Source organism: Nilaparvata lugens, chromosome 3 (genome assembly GCF_014356525.2).
Source record: "Nilaparvata lugens isolate BPH chromosome 3, ASM1435652v1, whole genome shotgun sequence".
NCBI classification, from domain to species: domain Eukaryota; kingdom Metazoa; phylum Arthropoda; class Insecta; order Hemiptera; family Delphacidae; genus Nilaparvata; species Nilaparvata lugens.
The window spans coordinates 56203584-56219435 of record NC_052506.1 but is presented as its reverse complement, the minus strand read 5'-3'; the positions used below and the strand labels follow the sequence as shown (position 1 = coordinate 56219435).

Genomic DNA, 15852 nt, shown 5'->3' with positions numbered 1-15852 from the left:
CTTTTGTGACACATTGAGCTCTGTGGATTGGTCCCTATGTATGACTAATGATGGTGGCGAGAAATTATTTAATACTTTTCACTCATTCTTTTACAATTGTTTCTCCAGCTGCTTCCCCCTGAGAAAGTTTAAGGTTACAGAGAATGATTCGGTGAAAAACTGGTTGACCACTGGCATCAAGATTTCGTGTAGAAGGAAAAGAGAGTTACACATTGAGAGTAAGACTAACAGACATCCTGAATTTCTGTCCTATTTTGCCAAATATAAGAGAACTTTAAAGAAGACAATACTACTAGCTAAGCAAAAAACCAATGAAATGTTCATTGCACAGTCCAACAATATTAATAGAGGCACTTGGACAATCGTCAGAAATGAACTGGGGCTATTAAATAGGGATGAGCAGAAGATAGAGTTGACTACAGCTGACAATAGGAGGTACTCTAATCCACAATGCATAGCTTCCTTGTTCAATGAGTATTTTGTTGAATGTGCATCTGAAATGTCCGGCTCTGCTAGAACATGTGAGAGCAGAGAGTACCTCAAGCAAATAAATAGGCAGTATCCTCCTTTCAAGTTCAGAAGTGTCTCAATAAGTGTAGTTAGGAAAGCCATAAATAGCTTGAGAAATTCTGGCTCAACTGGGTGGGACGAGATTTCATCACGAGTGATAAAGAAGGTTAGTCACATTATCTTGGAGCCTCTAACATTTATTATTAATAGGTGTTTGCAGGAAGGAATCTTTCCCCAAAAATTAAAGTATGCTCTGATCAAACCAATTCACAAGAAGGGAGATAGGAAGGATATTAAAAATTATCGACCAATTGCACTCTTAACTGTATTCTCCAAGATATTTGAGAAGATTGTGTTTGAGCAGATGATGGTTCACTTAGATGAGAATAACATTTTTCATAACAAACAATTTGGATTCAGGAGGGGATTGTCAACAAAGTCTGCTATATTTGAAGTTGTATCGGATGTGTTGGATGCTCTGGATGGATCGCGGAAGGCTTTAGGGCTTTTCTGCGATTTATCCAGGGCGTTTGATATGGTAGACCATGAGCTGTTGTTGAATAAGCTTGGATTCTATGGATTTATTGGTAGTGCAGGGAAATTTTTCGTGTCCTATTTGGAAAATAGATATCAGTCAGTTAAATTGAGTAATGGGAGTTCACTGGTATTTTCAGCATGGGAAAGAGTAGAGCAAGGTGTGCCACAGGGCTCTGTGCTTGGACCGACTCTTTTCAATTTATTTATAAACGACCTGCCAATAATGTAGATGGCAAGCTCATTTTATATGCTGACGATACAACGGTTCTGGTTACTGGGAAGGATGATAGCGAAGTTATGATTAGGGCTGAAACGGCTATGCATCAACTCAACAATTGGTTTGGTCATAATGCATTGAAGTTGAATATGACTAAATCCAACTATATCAGGTTTGCCGTGACGGGACATCATGCTGAACCTTTAAACCTGAATGCTTCAAATGGGAGGGAGTGCTTGTCTGTTGAAGTGACTAGTTTCTAGGAGTGGAATTGCAAAAAAATATGAAATGGGATAAACACTTGGAAAAACTTATAAAACAGCTCTATCATGCACTTTTTGCACTGAGAACTGTGAGGACTGCATCCACTATAAAGACAGCTCAGAAGGTGTATCATGGATATTTTTTAGCCCTAATACGCTACAGCATCTTCTTTTGGGGGAATAGTAAAAATAATTTATATAAAATATTTAAGATGCAAAAGAAAGCTGTTCGTGTTTTGGAGGGCTTGCGGCCATCCAATTCATGTAGGCCCATTTTTAGAAAATACAAGTTTCTCACGGTCCCAGCATTGCACTTCCTTGAGACTGTAAATTTTGTCTTCAGAAATTCAGAGAGATTTGAAGGAAATGTAGTTTGCCATGGCTATAGCACAAGAGCAAAGAGTTCAGCTGTATATCAGTACCCCGCTCACAGACTGACACTTTTGGAAAAAGGACCATATTATTCGGGACTGAAGCTCTTCAATTGTCTACCTGAAAGAATACGGTTATGTGGTAGTCATAGGCTTTTCTTGTCTTCAATTACTAATATACTTGTGGAAGCGTGTCCCTATACCATGGAGGAATGTTGTGGTGCCTTCATACTTTGAGTTTATGCAGATGCATACACTTTGCATAGAAAAATGTTCATGACATGTTACATGCCACTTGAGCTCTGCTCAGATATGTGGCTTCACGTAACAAATGACAATAATAATAATAATAATAATAATAATAATAATAATAATGCCATTTATTTGCTGCAAGAATTTCTCTATCAAAACCGAGTATATCGGCTAGTGATGTGTTCATTGTTAAATCAACATCTTTATCCGCTTTCAATTCACATAGCATTGTCGTATTATTTCCTTGTATAATTAGATTTGAACTATCAACGTTTAATTTTCTCTTTATTTCATTTATTATACAATCAATTTCGTAGGAGCCTGTATCCAAATCAATCAAGCTATCACCATACTTAAAAGATGAGTTGACATTTTTAATTATATTCGGTACACTATTGTATGTCCATAAATTAATCAATCCAATTTCATATTGATAGCGTGCGTCTAGCTCTAGTACAGTGGGAAGTACTTCAATTAGACAACTGCTGCTGCTACGGTCTTTAGATGATAATGTTATTACAACCATTGCGTACTACTGTTTTACCACCACCACCTTCTTTCATACACATCTACAAGTGAACTGTCTGCTATAACGCATCTGCAAGAAATAAAAGACAAAAATGACCGCATACATTACTATTTAGTGTTTGTAATTGATCATAATTGAAATAAATTTCAACATTTGGTTGTTGTTTGAAATAGTTTACCAATTGTATGGGCGGCTGTAAATTACCAATTGGATCAAAATAATATACTTTTTGTGCATGTTTTTTGTAAGCCACCCAGTGTGTTCCACTGTTCATGATCGAGTCTAAATTTATGATCCATTTTTCATTTAAATTAATTCTTTTTGGCAATGTATCAATCATATAAATACCACGCAATTTAATATCTAAAATATCAGCCCAATCTTGTAGATCATAATTTGACAGTGGTCCTTGTATATTAATCATCATTTTCTCACTTTCTTTGGCACTCTCCTCCTCCTCGTCCTCTTCTTCTTTGTTGTCCTTCTTTGTGTATGTGTTTCAATGATTCTACCGCCTTTATACAAGGGTGCATATGGTCTTAAATAAAAACCTTGACCAGCTATGTGCTTACTTAAATGTTTAATTGCTTTTTGTCGTAAATGTGCACTTCTTTGTTCTTGTAGTGATGAATTATTTTTCCAACCTTCTCTTCTATTATTCCGCCGCCGCCGCCCCCGTTGTACTCTACCCCCGCCAAAGGCAGCTTTAGCTTTGATCAAATTTGTAACTAAGTATGCGGCTGCTTTTTCAGTTAAACCTGTGTTTGGATTTTTAAAAACAGACCATGCTTTATCAGCCAAATGGCGATCGGCCACATTTCGCGACGAATTATCACTATTCTGCGCATACGCTATATCATGCTCTTTACATGCTTCATCCAGACTATTTATTCCTTTGTCCCCCCTCCTTAATCTTTTATCTAATTTGGTGCCGGGTCCGCAAAAGCGGTAGGAGGGGATATGCAACTCCAGGGGTAATGTATCGACAATTTTATTAAGGGCGGTTGATGCAAATCCGCTAAGTTTCGATAAAATACCAGTACCAATTTTACGTCGCACTCGTCGACGACGACGACAAGTCTTTTTTGCTACCATCCTTTCAATAGCAATGTTGAAACCTGACTAAATAGAAATTAGTTAATCCCCTTAAGACCTGCTGTCGGCTCCGGCTCACTATCAAAAATATTACAAAGTTGTAATGTTGTTATTAGTAGAAAATTCGAAATACTATCACCAGACGATGGGTTTATGTTTATACAACTGTTCAATGCTGTATAATTGTTAAAAAAATTACAAATAACCTTACGTTGATCATTCATATAAGCATACCATTTGTCTAGTCCATCATCAAATAATTTCGATGTTTTATAATTCATTTGAGATTGAACACATAGTTTTATATAAGATAATATATGTGCTTTATTATAAGCTTTTACGCTTAAATTGGCAGTACTGCTGCTGCTGCTGCTGTCTTTTACAGTTTGGTTTAATGATGAAAAATTTAACACATTTTCAACTCTAATATTGTGCAATGTACAAGTACTCAGAGTATAGTATAAGAGTAATATCATACTAATTGTGTATATTATGAATGTAACAAATACTATGATTATTTTCATTTCTTGTCCTATTGACTTGACTCCCATCGTGTCTGCCGGCAAACTAAGTTTGCAGTGACATGCAACTGAACGCATTCATGTATGACGCATGTGTGCAGCTATGCATGACCAGACATGTCTGAACATGTCTGAGTCATTAACCTTTGACTATAAATAGTCATGCAGAACAATGTTTGTACATCAGTTGTGCACAGTTGTTGATCACGCACACACACAAGGTAAGTTAAATGAAGTGCAATAATCAACATATATATAATTTATTATAAGAAATTAATTATAAATTTATAAGAAACCTAATCCTTTAATTCAAATTGCCACAATTTAAAAAAAAAAAAAAAAAAAAAATTTAAAATTTCAAATACAGTATTATTAATTTAAAAATGTTCCTCTGATCAGCTGAATCTACGGCCGCTGTCGCGACCGTCGATTCAGCCTTATATCAGAGGAACGACCTTCGCTGTGAACAACTTGCATTATTAAATTGTGGCAACCTGAATTAAATGACTGTACATTCGCACGCGTAATCTTAGCAGTAAATCTATGCGGCATGAATGTTTCAATTTCGGCATCTTCGTTGCCCCGACGTCCTACATTTGCTACCCTAATGATAACAGCATCCTTGTTGAAGGAGCGCACAACACGCGCACCTAAAACAGGATACTGAAATGCATCGGATAAATGTTTTAACGCAATTGTACGACGTCGGGATGGATCTGAAAATCTTATCAGCCCATCGAAATCGAATTCATGACGCATAGAGTTAGATCCTAAGATTGCGCGTGGACGACTATAAGGATGAGCGGCGGCGGGGGGACAACCTTGTTGGTGTGATGTGAAGGCGGGGGGGATTCTTGTTGTGGTGGCGGGGGGTATCCGGACTTGTGATGTGACGGTGAAGGCGGGGGAGATTCTTGTTGTGGGGGCGGGGGGTATCCGGTCTTGTTGGTGTGATGCGAAGGCGGGGGGCATCGCAGCAGCTCGGGTGGCGGGTGGTGGCGACGTGTATACCACAAGCTGCTGGCAATGCGGCGATGAAGGGGGAGGCTGATCGGCGCTGGAAACCTGTTGCTGACGTCGATCCGTTTGATGAAGTGGTTGCCAGAGGTTTTGCTGCTTGAGTTGCTTTTCAGCTCTGGTCAACAGTTCCAATAATGAATCATCTTCGTCAAACAGGCCGGCGTCGGCAGGTGCGGCGTCGCTTCGCAATAGTTCAGCCTCCAGCATAGCCATTGCCCCGTCCTCGGACCACAACTCGTTAGTGTAAATGTGCTGTAGAAAAAAATCAAGCAAAAATATATTATTTTCTTTTTTTCAGTTGGTGATTGAAAATGTTGCCGCGAGCAAGAAAGCGTTGCATTCATTGTTCCAACAACAGTGACATCATCAACAGTGACAACAACGATAGTGATGAGAAGAAAGCGGTAAATTACTTTAAAGAAATCGATAAGCTTGACTCATTTTTTAAAGGTAATAAAACTATTTGGCCGCATCAATATCCAAAACCGAATCATTTAGCAGAGGCTGGCTTCTACTTTTTAAAAGTTTTCGATAGAACAAAATGTGTTTTTTGCAATGTAGTTTTGGAAAATTGGGAAGTGAGGGATTATGCTATTTTTGAACATAAAAAATGGTCACCGAAGTGTGGCTTCATAAACAATTATCTTGTTGGTAATATTCGTACAACGTCAACTTTTCAGAAAAACCCAGACTACAATGAACAATACGAACTTGAAAATTCATTTATGAAAATGGAATGTTTGCCGAAAAATTTCAAACAGTTAGCAAGTGAGGGATTTTATTACGGTATTGATTTTTCAAATTCGAATGGATTTGGTCTTATTTGCAGTGGTTGTCGTATGTGGGCAGACACATCGATCAATAAATACCAATTGAGGGATTTACACATACAATCATCACCAAATTGCGATTTTGTTAAAAAAAGTTGCGAAGCAGAAGAAGAAGAAGAAGAAGAAGAAGAAGAAGAAGAAGATGATGATGATAAAGACATAACCTATTAGCAGTGTGTGTGTGCGTGTGTGATAAGTATTCCAGTTTTAATTAGCAGTTAAGTGTGAAGAACAATAAAGACATGCGCCTAGAGTGGGCTAATCAGTTTTAGGGGACATTAGAAGAACATTATTTGTATGATAGAAGTATTCAGTTGAAAAAACTGATGGGATGACAGTGAAGGCAGTTAAGTGTGAAGAACAACAAAGACATCCGCCTAGAGTGAGCTAATCAGTTTTAGGAGCACATTAGAAGAACTTTATTTGTATGATAGAAGTATTCAGTTGAAAAAGACTGATAACATTAGTTTGCTAAATTTGTATGAGAAGAAAACTGACAACAAACAGAAAACTACTGTTGGATTAGAAGAATGTATTTCAAGTGAGTTTGCTAGTTGAGTAAATGGAAAATAAACTTACATTGGTTCCGCTGTTGTTTGGCGCTGCCATAGGCGAGGATTGATCTGCTGACATCGTTGTAGTGTTGTTGGAGTTTCAAACTGATACTAACAGAAGGACGCAGTTTTTCGTCATTATATATTATCAACTTGATGAATATAGATGGTAAGAAGTTGAAAGAAAGTATATCTGTTTTGTGCATATGTTGTATGCGAAATTTAGTACAGATGTGCGGAACACTGATAAGGAAACGTTTGCAAATTTCTTAAGGAACGGCCAAAATGTGTGCACCTTGCATGACTCTGTAACGGACCTAACATCTGCTAGCTGAGTGAAAGATATTAATTTATTCATTGTGCAGTGCACATGCATACTTATATAATTATTGCAACCCCCACATGTTCTGCGTGATAACAAACTGACAGTTGATGGTACCGAGCGGCGCAAAATTATAAAAGCATCGAGCGACATGATATTGCTTGCATTCGATTATAGTGTGACGTTTCATGCACAGTGCAAATGGACAAGCAACAATCCGATAAAGCAGCGGCTGCAGCAACAAGCGAAGAAGCAGCAGTCACACCAACAAACAACACGTAAGTATAATGAACTATTTTTTAAATTAATTACAAACTGTAAAAATTAGCAACAAGTTTTGCGAGTGTTTTCATCGGCTGATTGAAAAACAAATATGATTAAAATGTTATACTCTAACAATCAAACTGAAAAAGCGGCAGTAAACAATTTGACTACTTTAATTTCTATTTTGAAAACAATTGTCTAACAACTGCAAACAAATATGCCGACTGAGGAGGAGGAGGTAATAATTGTGCTTGAAGTAAACTGGAAAAATATACTATCTGATTTATGATCATTCGTGCATTTGCAAATAAATGTAAATTTTGAAAACAATTGTCTAACAACTGCAAACAAATATGCCGGCTGAGGAGGAGGAGGTAATAATTGTGCTTGAAGTAAACTGGAAAAATATACTATCTGATTTATGATCATTCGTGCGTTTGCAAATAAATGTAAATTTTGAAAAACAATTGTCTAACAACTGCAAACAAATATGCCGGCTGAGGAGGAGGAGGTAATAATTGTGCTTGAAGTAAACTGGAAAAATATACTATCTGATTTATGATCATTGTGCGTTTGCAAATAAATGTATACACACACACACACACACACACACACACACACACACACACACACACACACACACACACACACACACACACACACACACACACACACACACACACACACCACACACACACACACACACACACACACAGTCATTTTATTCTATACAATTATTTCATTCTATATGTTTGTTTTTCAGCCTGGTTGAGTCGATAGCGCACGACAAGGAGGTGGAGGTGGAAATGGCAAGTGAGGAATGGTGCGTGGTTGACAGCAGCGAATCGCCGCCGCCAAAACGTGTGCACTTTTCCACAGCGTGCGATACGCCAAAACGTGGCGGTCGGGGCCACGGCATTTATTTTGCCGATCAACGACGCGTCATCGCTCAGGGCAGAGGCCGCCAAATTGATGTGGCCGGTGTGAGCGCGGACTCATCATTGCAACAGTCCAGTCGCAATAGTGGTCAGCAAGCGGAAGCATCATCATCATCGTCGTCACTGATTCTGCTAGACGTGACAAACTCATCGCAACCGAGGATCGTGAACGCTACTAAAATCGACAACGAAGTTGAAAACATTGACCCGCAGCAAACAAGCTCTTCACAGCGGTAAGACGGCAAAAACCTATTATTACTAATACTATTACTACTACTAGCAAAATCAAAAAACTATGGATTATACTATTGAACGAAGTACTAGCATAAATTCGTGTGCAGTTCGCTACAGATTTGTTTTTAGAAAATTATTCATTGATGTTGTTCAAACATTATTGCAAATTTTAAAGCCGAAAGTAATTGAATTAATTGTTGAAGAAAGTGATAATTTTGACAAAAATATTAAATGGTATTTTGTTACAACTGTTCAATTGAAAAAAGTAAATGTTGATAGCGGCAGCAGCGATCAATCGCAACAAGAAGAAATCGTTGAAACTATGACAAACGCATCGTTTTACAGTTATACGTCATTGTTAATTAATGTTGATGAACAATTAGATATTTTGCAAGACCAATTTATTAGTGGTGTAGAGAAAATTGAATCAACGCTTGATAAATTTATTAGGTACGGCAGTGGTTGGACTGTAGTTAGAATCATTTCATTTGATTTGAATTACTCGTTACAATCCTTTAGCTGGCGGAAATAGTACATACATTGAAACACCTGCTTTTATAAAAGCAAAAAGAGCCGTTATAAATGTAAAAAACACAAATGATAGTAAATGTTTTGTATGGAGTGTACTTAGCTATTTTCATTACAGACGTAGAAATATGAATGTTGACTATCTGATGCAATTTGAAAATAATCTAAATTTGACCGGTATTAAGTTTCCTACTACAGTGCATGACATTAAAAAATTTGAAGTGCAAAATTTAAACATTTCTATAACAGTGATTGCTTATGATGCTGCTAAAAAAAAGTTTTTCCCGTACCGTTGTTCAATTTATAGACAACGCGAACATAAAATCAATCTTCTACTATTGTCAAATGATACAACGCCGAAAAAATGGCATTATGTTCTGATAAACACGTGTCAAGGGTATAACGGATTGTCACGGCTACTGAGTCATCACTTGTCTTTGCATAATGGTCAAGTGTTCATTTGTCCATATTGTTTTAACAAATTTACAACTAACCGGCATGCAAATTGCGATGGAAAAACCAATCTAGAAAAACATATGGATTTGTGTTCAACATTTGCAATACAAAGAACAGTACTACCTAAACAGGGTGAAATGTTAAAGTTTAAAAATTTTTCGTACACACTAAAAAATAAGTACATTGCATTTGCCGATTTTGAAAGTTTTATTGTACCAACAAATAACGGTGAGGAGCTCGATGACGATGACGATGAAAATGTTGATGATTTGCTCGGAACTGATATAGGAAATAGCTTTACAAGGAAAACACAAAAACATGTTGCTTGCGGCTATGCGTTTATTATTTTAGACGAATCAGGTGAAATATTCTACGGCCCACGCGTTTATAGAGCTACAAGTGTTGGCGAGAAAATTATTGAACAATTTCTTGATGAGATCATTGCCATAGGTCGAAACTGTTCCATTGATATGCAACAAGAAGTGCCCATGATTGAATTAAATGAAGAACAATTATTAGCTTTTAACAATAGTACAGTATGTTTCTTGTGCAACGATGAATTTAAAGCCAACAAATTCGTATTAGGCACCATTCTCATACAACAGGCCATTTTCTCGGTGCAACGCACAAGTCATGTAATTTAAATGCAAAAGCACCAAAACTATTAAACTGTTTTTTTCATAATTTTCGCGGATATGATAGTCATTTCATTGTTAAGGCATTAGCAGGACGAAAGGAGAAAATTGATTGTATTGCAAACTCATCGAAAAATTCCTCACAATTACAATAGATCGAGTACGTTTCCTTGACAGTTTTCAATTCTTAAGCTCAAGTCTACAGTCACTTGTTGCCAATCTTGCAAGTGATACAGAAAACATTGATACTAATTTCAAAGTAATGTGTAAAATATTCAACGATAAAAATCAACAAAAACTTTTACTACGTAAAGGCGTGTACCCGTATCAGTACATAACAGATGCTGAAAAATTTGAAGAACAGCAATTGCCGGCAATTGACTCATTTTACAGTACACTTAGTAATACAGCATTGCAAGTAGACGATTACGAGCATGCACAGAAAGTTTGGCGCGAATTTAACATAAACTCATTGGGTGAATATCATGATCTCTACCTTTTGTCAGATTGCTTACTGCTGGCAGATATTTTTCAAAATTTTAGGACTGTATTTTTTACAATTTACAAACTGGATGTATCACACTTTGTATCGTTACCGCATTTTTCGTTGAATGCAATGTTATATTTGACTAAAGTACGTTTAGAATTAATTAGCAATGCTGATATGAACTTGCTCATAGAATCTGGTTTACGCGGTGGTCTGTCAGTTATTCCCCACCGTCATGCAGTCGCAAACAATAATATATGGGCGCAAATTATAACCCAGCTATTGAAAATAGTTTTTTGCTCTATCTTGATTGTACAAGCTTATACGCACATACAATGATTGCCTACAAGCTACCTGAATCAAATTTCAGATTTTTATCACAAAATGAAATTACGGCTTTAGGCGATTTTACAAGCATACACGATGAAGCCGAGACTGGCTATATAATTGAAGCAGACCTGTCCTATCCAGTTAATTTACACGAATTACATAACAGCTTCCCCCTGGCACCATTAAAAGATCAGCCGCCTTACAACCTGTTCTCTCCATATCAAACAGACAACACTGTTGCTCTGCGCAGAGAAGCGGCCGCGCGCCGCCCGTCTCCCGACACAGCCGCCTCCGCCGCCACCGCGTCATCACGTCTTTTAGCCACCCTTTATAATCGTAAACGATATGTACTCCACTATAGAAATTTGAAACTTTATTTAAGCTTGGGCATGAAATTGACTGCTGTACATAGAGTAATCGCTTTTCATCAGTCGTACTGGCTTAAACCGTTTATTGATTTGAATGCGCAACTGAGAAAGGAAGCAAAAAATTCATTTGAACGTACCCTCTTTAAATTTCTTTCAAATAGTCTGTTCGGAAAGTTGATGGAGAATAATAGGAAAAGAATAGATTTTAAGCTAATCACTTGTCAGAAAAAATTGGAAAGTTTGATTGCAAAACCAAGCTGTAAACGATGGATTGTGTTTGACAAAGACATTGTCGCTGTACAAATGTGTAAAACAGAAATAAAATTAGATCGTCCAATTTATGCTGGTTTTTCAATTCTTGATTTGAGTAAATTTACAATGTTCAATTTCCACTACAACATTTTCTTGAAAATGTTCGATCCAAGCTGTGTTAAATTGTGCATGAGCGATACAGACTCGTTGCTATACCATATCAAATCGGACGATATCTATGCAGTTATCAAACAAAATCTTCAACATTTTGACACAAGTGCTTATCCTGTCACACATTGTTGTTATAGTCAATTGAACCATGGTGTGCCTGGCACATTTAAAGATGAATTAAAATCTGGCATTATTACGGCTTTTTGCGGACTTCGTGCAAAACTTTACAGTTTTGAATATGTACTAAGCAGTAGTGCTAGTAGCGGGCAGTGACAGTAGTAGTAGTAGTAGTAGTAGTAATAATAGTAGTAGTAGTATTAAGGTTAGTTCTTATGAAAAGTTTAGCAAGCACGCAGCTAAAGGCGTAGCAAGAACAATTATAAACAATAAACTAAGATATGACATGTACATGAAATGCCTGACAGATAGATTAGTTCAACGTGAATGCTTTTCACAATTACGCAGTTATTCACATGATATTTATCAAATATCGTGTGCCAAAGTTGCATTATCACCATTTGACACAAAAAGATACATTGAATCAAACGGTATAGATACGAAAGCGTGGGGTCATTATTTAATAGAAGAGAGAAGAAGAGAAGATATTGATAGCAGCAGCAGCAACACGGCTAGCGGGACTGCTGTTACGTCAGATTGATCGCAGCAGTGAGAGTGAAAGAGAGAGAGAGCGAGGAGCAAGAAGCTATTAATGAAACCAGTTCAACAAGCAGCGCTCCGACACAGCTCAGTGTCGAACACGAAGAAGAAGAAGGCGGCAGAAACAACATCCGTCTAAAGAAGAAGAAGAAGAGAAGAAGAAGAAGAAGACGAAGAAAGATCGCTGTTGAAGACATCGGAGCAGTGCTGCAGGTGTGACTGAACTCTAGCAAAAACAATCACACGCGCACATTCGTGTAGGGGAGAACGAAACCGCAAATATGTCAGATTTGCAACAGAAAATTGCTCAGGAATTGCACCGTCCAGCGCGAAGAAAATTCAACAGACGTAAATATATATTAAAAGGAATAAAAGACCTCATTCAAATTGATTTAATTGAATTGCCAGAATTTGCTAGAGCAAACAACGGCTATCGTTATGTTTTGATTGCAATTAATTGTTTTTCACGTTATGCTTCTGCTGAACCATTAAAAACTAAAACAGGAAAAGAAGTTGAACGAAAATTAGCGCGAATATTAGTATTAAATAAGGGTATAAAAAATGTGCAAAGCGATTTAGGTCGCGAATTTTACAATAAGGATGTTAAACAACTATTCGATAGGTTGAACATTAATCATTACAGTGTATTTTCTGAAATTAAGGCAGCTTTTGTTGAAAGATTGAACCGAACACTGAAATCACGTTTGTATGAACGACTAACTGCTAACGGTACGCAAAAATGGTTAAACATTTTGCCGGACATTGTTTATCAATATAATAACACTATTCATTCAGCGATTGGCATGACACCGGCCAGTGTTAGACGACGTCATGAAAAGCATTTGATCATGTTACAGTTGAAAAAGACAAAACAATCGCCGTCGCCGTCGCGTACAGTTTATCGACCAAAGTTTGCATTAGGCGACGTAGTGCGAATAAGTAAGTTTCGTCAGGTTTTTGATAAAAGTTTTAGATTAAATTGGTCGCCAGAACTGTTTATAATTCACGGTGTTTTTCCCACACAACCGCCAACCTATGTAATTCGCGATCTTAACAATGAAATCATACAAGGTAGATTTTATAGTGAACAATTGATGAAAACAAACTTAACACCGTCCGAACAAAATACATATTTAGTTGAACGAATAATACGAAAATCAAACAATAAATATCTTGTTAAATGGTTAGGCTTTGATAAAACTAGCTGGATAGATAAGAGTGATATTATTACTCCGTCTGTAAAACAGAAGAAGAAGAATCTGCGTGCAACACGCAAAAATCATTAAATTTATTTGCATATTGTTTCAGATATGATATAAACATAATGTCAATGGCTATGGATGCGCCACTGTTGTTCTATTTGCTGAATGGTAACGATGCGTGTAGTATTATTAAAAGATTAATTGATCTTTTGTGTACGCTTAAAGCGATGTGTGTAAAACGTGTTGATATTGAAAAATGCTTTCTAGTTGGCTTATGTAAAAAAACATTTTTCAGCGATGTTGTTGTTGTTGTTGATGATGATGATGATGATGATGATAGTAGGTTTCATTTAAGTATATGTTCATATAAAAATTTAAAAGATGCAAGCAGCGTATTTGATGTAGTAGATACTTGTATTTGTGCTCAATTTTCTATGCAACTAAACATACTTTACTCGCAAATTAAATCAATAGACTTTAATGTAGCTGATGTTGATGATGATGATGATGATAAGAAGAAAGAAAAGATATTAATTTATATTTTAGATTATTGCATGTCAATGGCTAATCTTAATTAATGCGTGTGACGCTGGTGCTATACTGTATTATGTGAAAGACACACGCTTTGTAATAATTTACAAATTTTTATAATATTAACACTGTCAACTTTGTCTATGTATTATCACTAGATTTGTCGCCACTTACCTTACTGCAGCAGCTGCTGTCAACTTTGTATGTATATTTTCACCTTTTATGTATGCAGCTGTCAACTAATGTATGTATTTTCAACTTTTTGTCAACTTTGTAAGATACGCTTGTTTTAGCTGCTGCTGCTGCTGCTAAATTTGTATGTATCTAGTATTTTTAATAAACTGTGAACATTGTATGTGCGTGTTTTCTTCATTCATAAACCGCTTGTAGTATACACACACACACACACACACACACACACACACACACACACACACACACACATCGGATGTAGCGATGTTAACAGCATAGTTGAACTGTAGACACGCATGTGTAAACAGCAAGCGCACACGCGCAGCAAGAGTTATTATTATGACGACAGCAAAAGAGTCAATAGCAATAGTTAACTTTGATAATCTAATTGTAGATACAAAACAAGTGGGTGGCAAAAATTGTCTAGATAGAAAAAAGCATGGTGAGTTTTTGCCAAGTTCAGCTAGAATTCTAATTTGCGGTGCATCAAATTGTGGAAAGACAAATGTACTGCTGAATTTAATATTCGATAAAAATGGATTAAAATTCAAAAACCTATACTTGTTCAGTAAGTCTTTGTATCAGGAAAAATATAAACTATTGGATGTTGTTTTTTCAAAACTCAAGTGTGTAAACTACTATAAATCTGACAATATTGAATGTATACCGCAACCGAATGATATCGACACTCATTCACTGATAATTTTTGACGATTTGAATGTTACACGTGTGCCGCAAATACGTAATTTTTTCACAATGGGCAGACACAAAAGCATAGATTGTGTGTACTTAATTCAAAGCTATGGCGCAATTTCAAAACATCATATCAGAGACAATGCAAATATGCTGATTATTTTAAAATGGATATGCACAATTTAAAACTAATATTTAGGGATTTTGTTGGAACTGATATGACATTTGTTGCATTCAGAAATCTATGTTCACATGTATGGCAAAGCGGCGGAAATCATAGTTTTATTTCAATTTTCACTGAGTGTAAACCAGATGCTGGTAAATATCGTAATTGTCTTGGTAAGTATATTGATCCAAGTGTGTATAGCACCAATTGACATGTGTCAATTCTCATCATTTGTTGTTGAGCCAGTGTAGGTGAAAGAACTAATTATCGTTCTACTACTACTAGCAATATGCGTAAAATTAAATTAAAAAGAAAAAAACAAAGAGGAGGGCGCCGGCGAGGACGAAGACTAGTGCAACGTGATCATCGTCATACTAGTAAAGTAATTGACAGGATAAAAGGTTTGCGTAAGTCAATTATTAATAAACATAGATCATTAACTAGTATGATTAGGGAAAATGATTCGATTAGACAAAAATCATTAGAACCAATTATCAATCCACTAAAACAATTGAAAGATACACTTGTACAACATGCACACACTAGTAGCAGCAGACTTAAAGAAGAATCAGAGGACGATGAGGAGGAGGAGGAGGAGGAGGAGGAGGAGGAGGAGGAGGAGGAGGAGGAGGAGAAAGATACGGGCAAGGAAATGGATGTGGATGAGGGTTTGAATAGATCTAATGTAAGTGATATTTTGAATAAAACAACAATAACAGTGGATTTT

The 15852-nt window shown here is 36.6% G+C and overlaps 1 protein-coding gene across 1 annotated transcript; it reads left to right on the top strand.

The window, feature by feature from the left end:
* The first annotated feature begins 7222 nt into the window (after positions 1–7222).
* On the top strand, positions 7223–8947 carry LOC120350255. Its single transcript, XM_039422841.1, has 2 exons — positions 7223–7299; positions 8049–8947. Exons 1-2 carry the CDS (start codon positions 7223–7225, stop codon positions 8458–8460), a joined length of 489 nt encoding a protein of 162 aa, XP_039278775.1. The 3' UTR covers positions 8461–8947.
* Positions 8948–15852: the final 6905 nt, after the last annotated feature.

Excerpts from the sequence above, each read along its gene's own strand:
- LOC120350255 (XM_039422841.1), top strand. The coding sequence starts at position 7,223 with ATGGACAAGCAACAATCCGATAAAGCAGCGGCTGCAGCAACAAGCGAA. Across the intron at positions 7,300-8,048 it reads GTCACACCAACAAACAACAC|CCTGGTTGAGTCGATAGCGC; the intron begins GTAAGTATAATG and ends TTTGTTTTTCAG.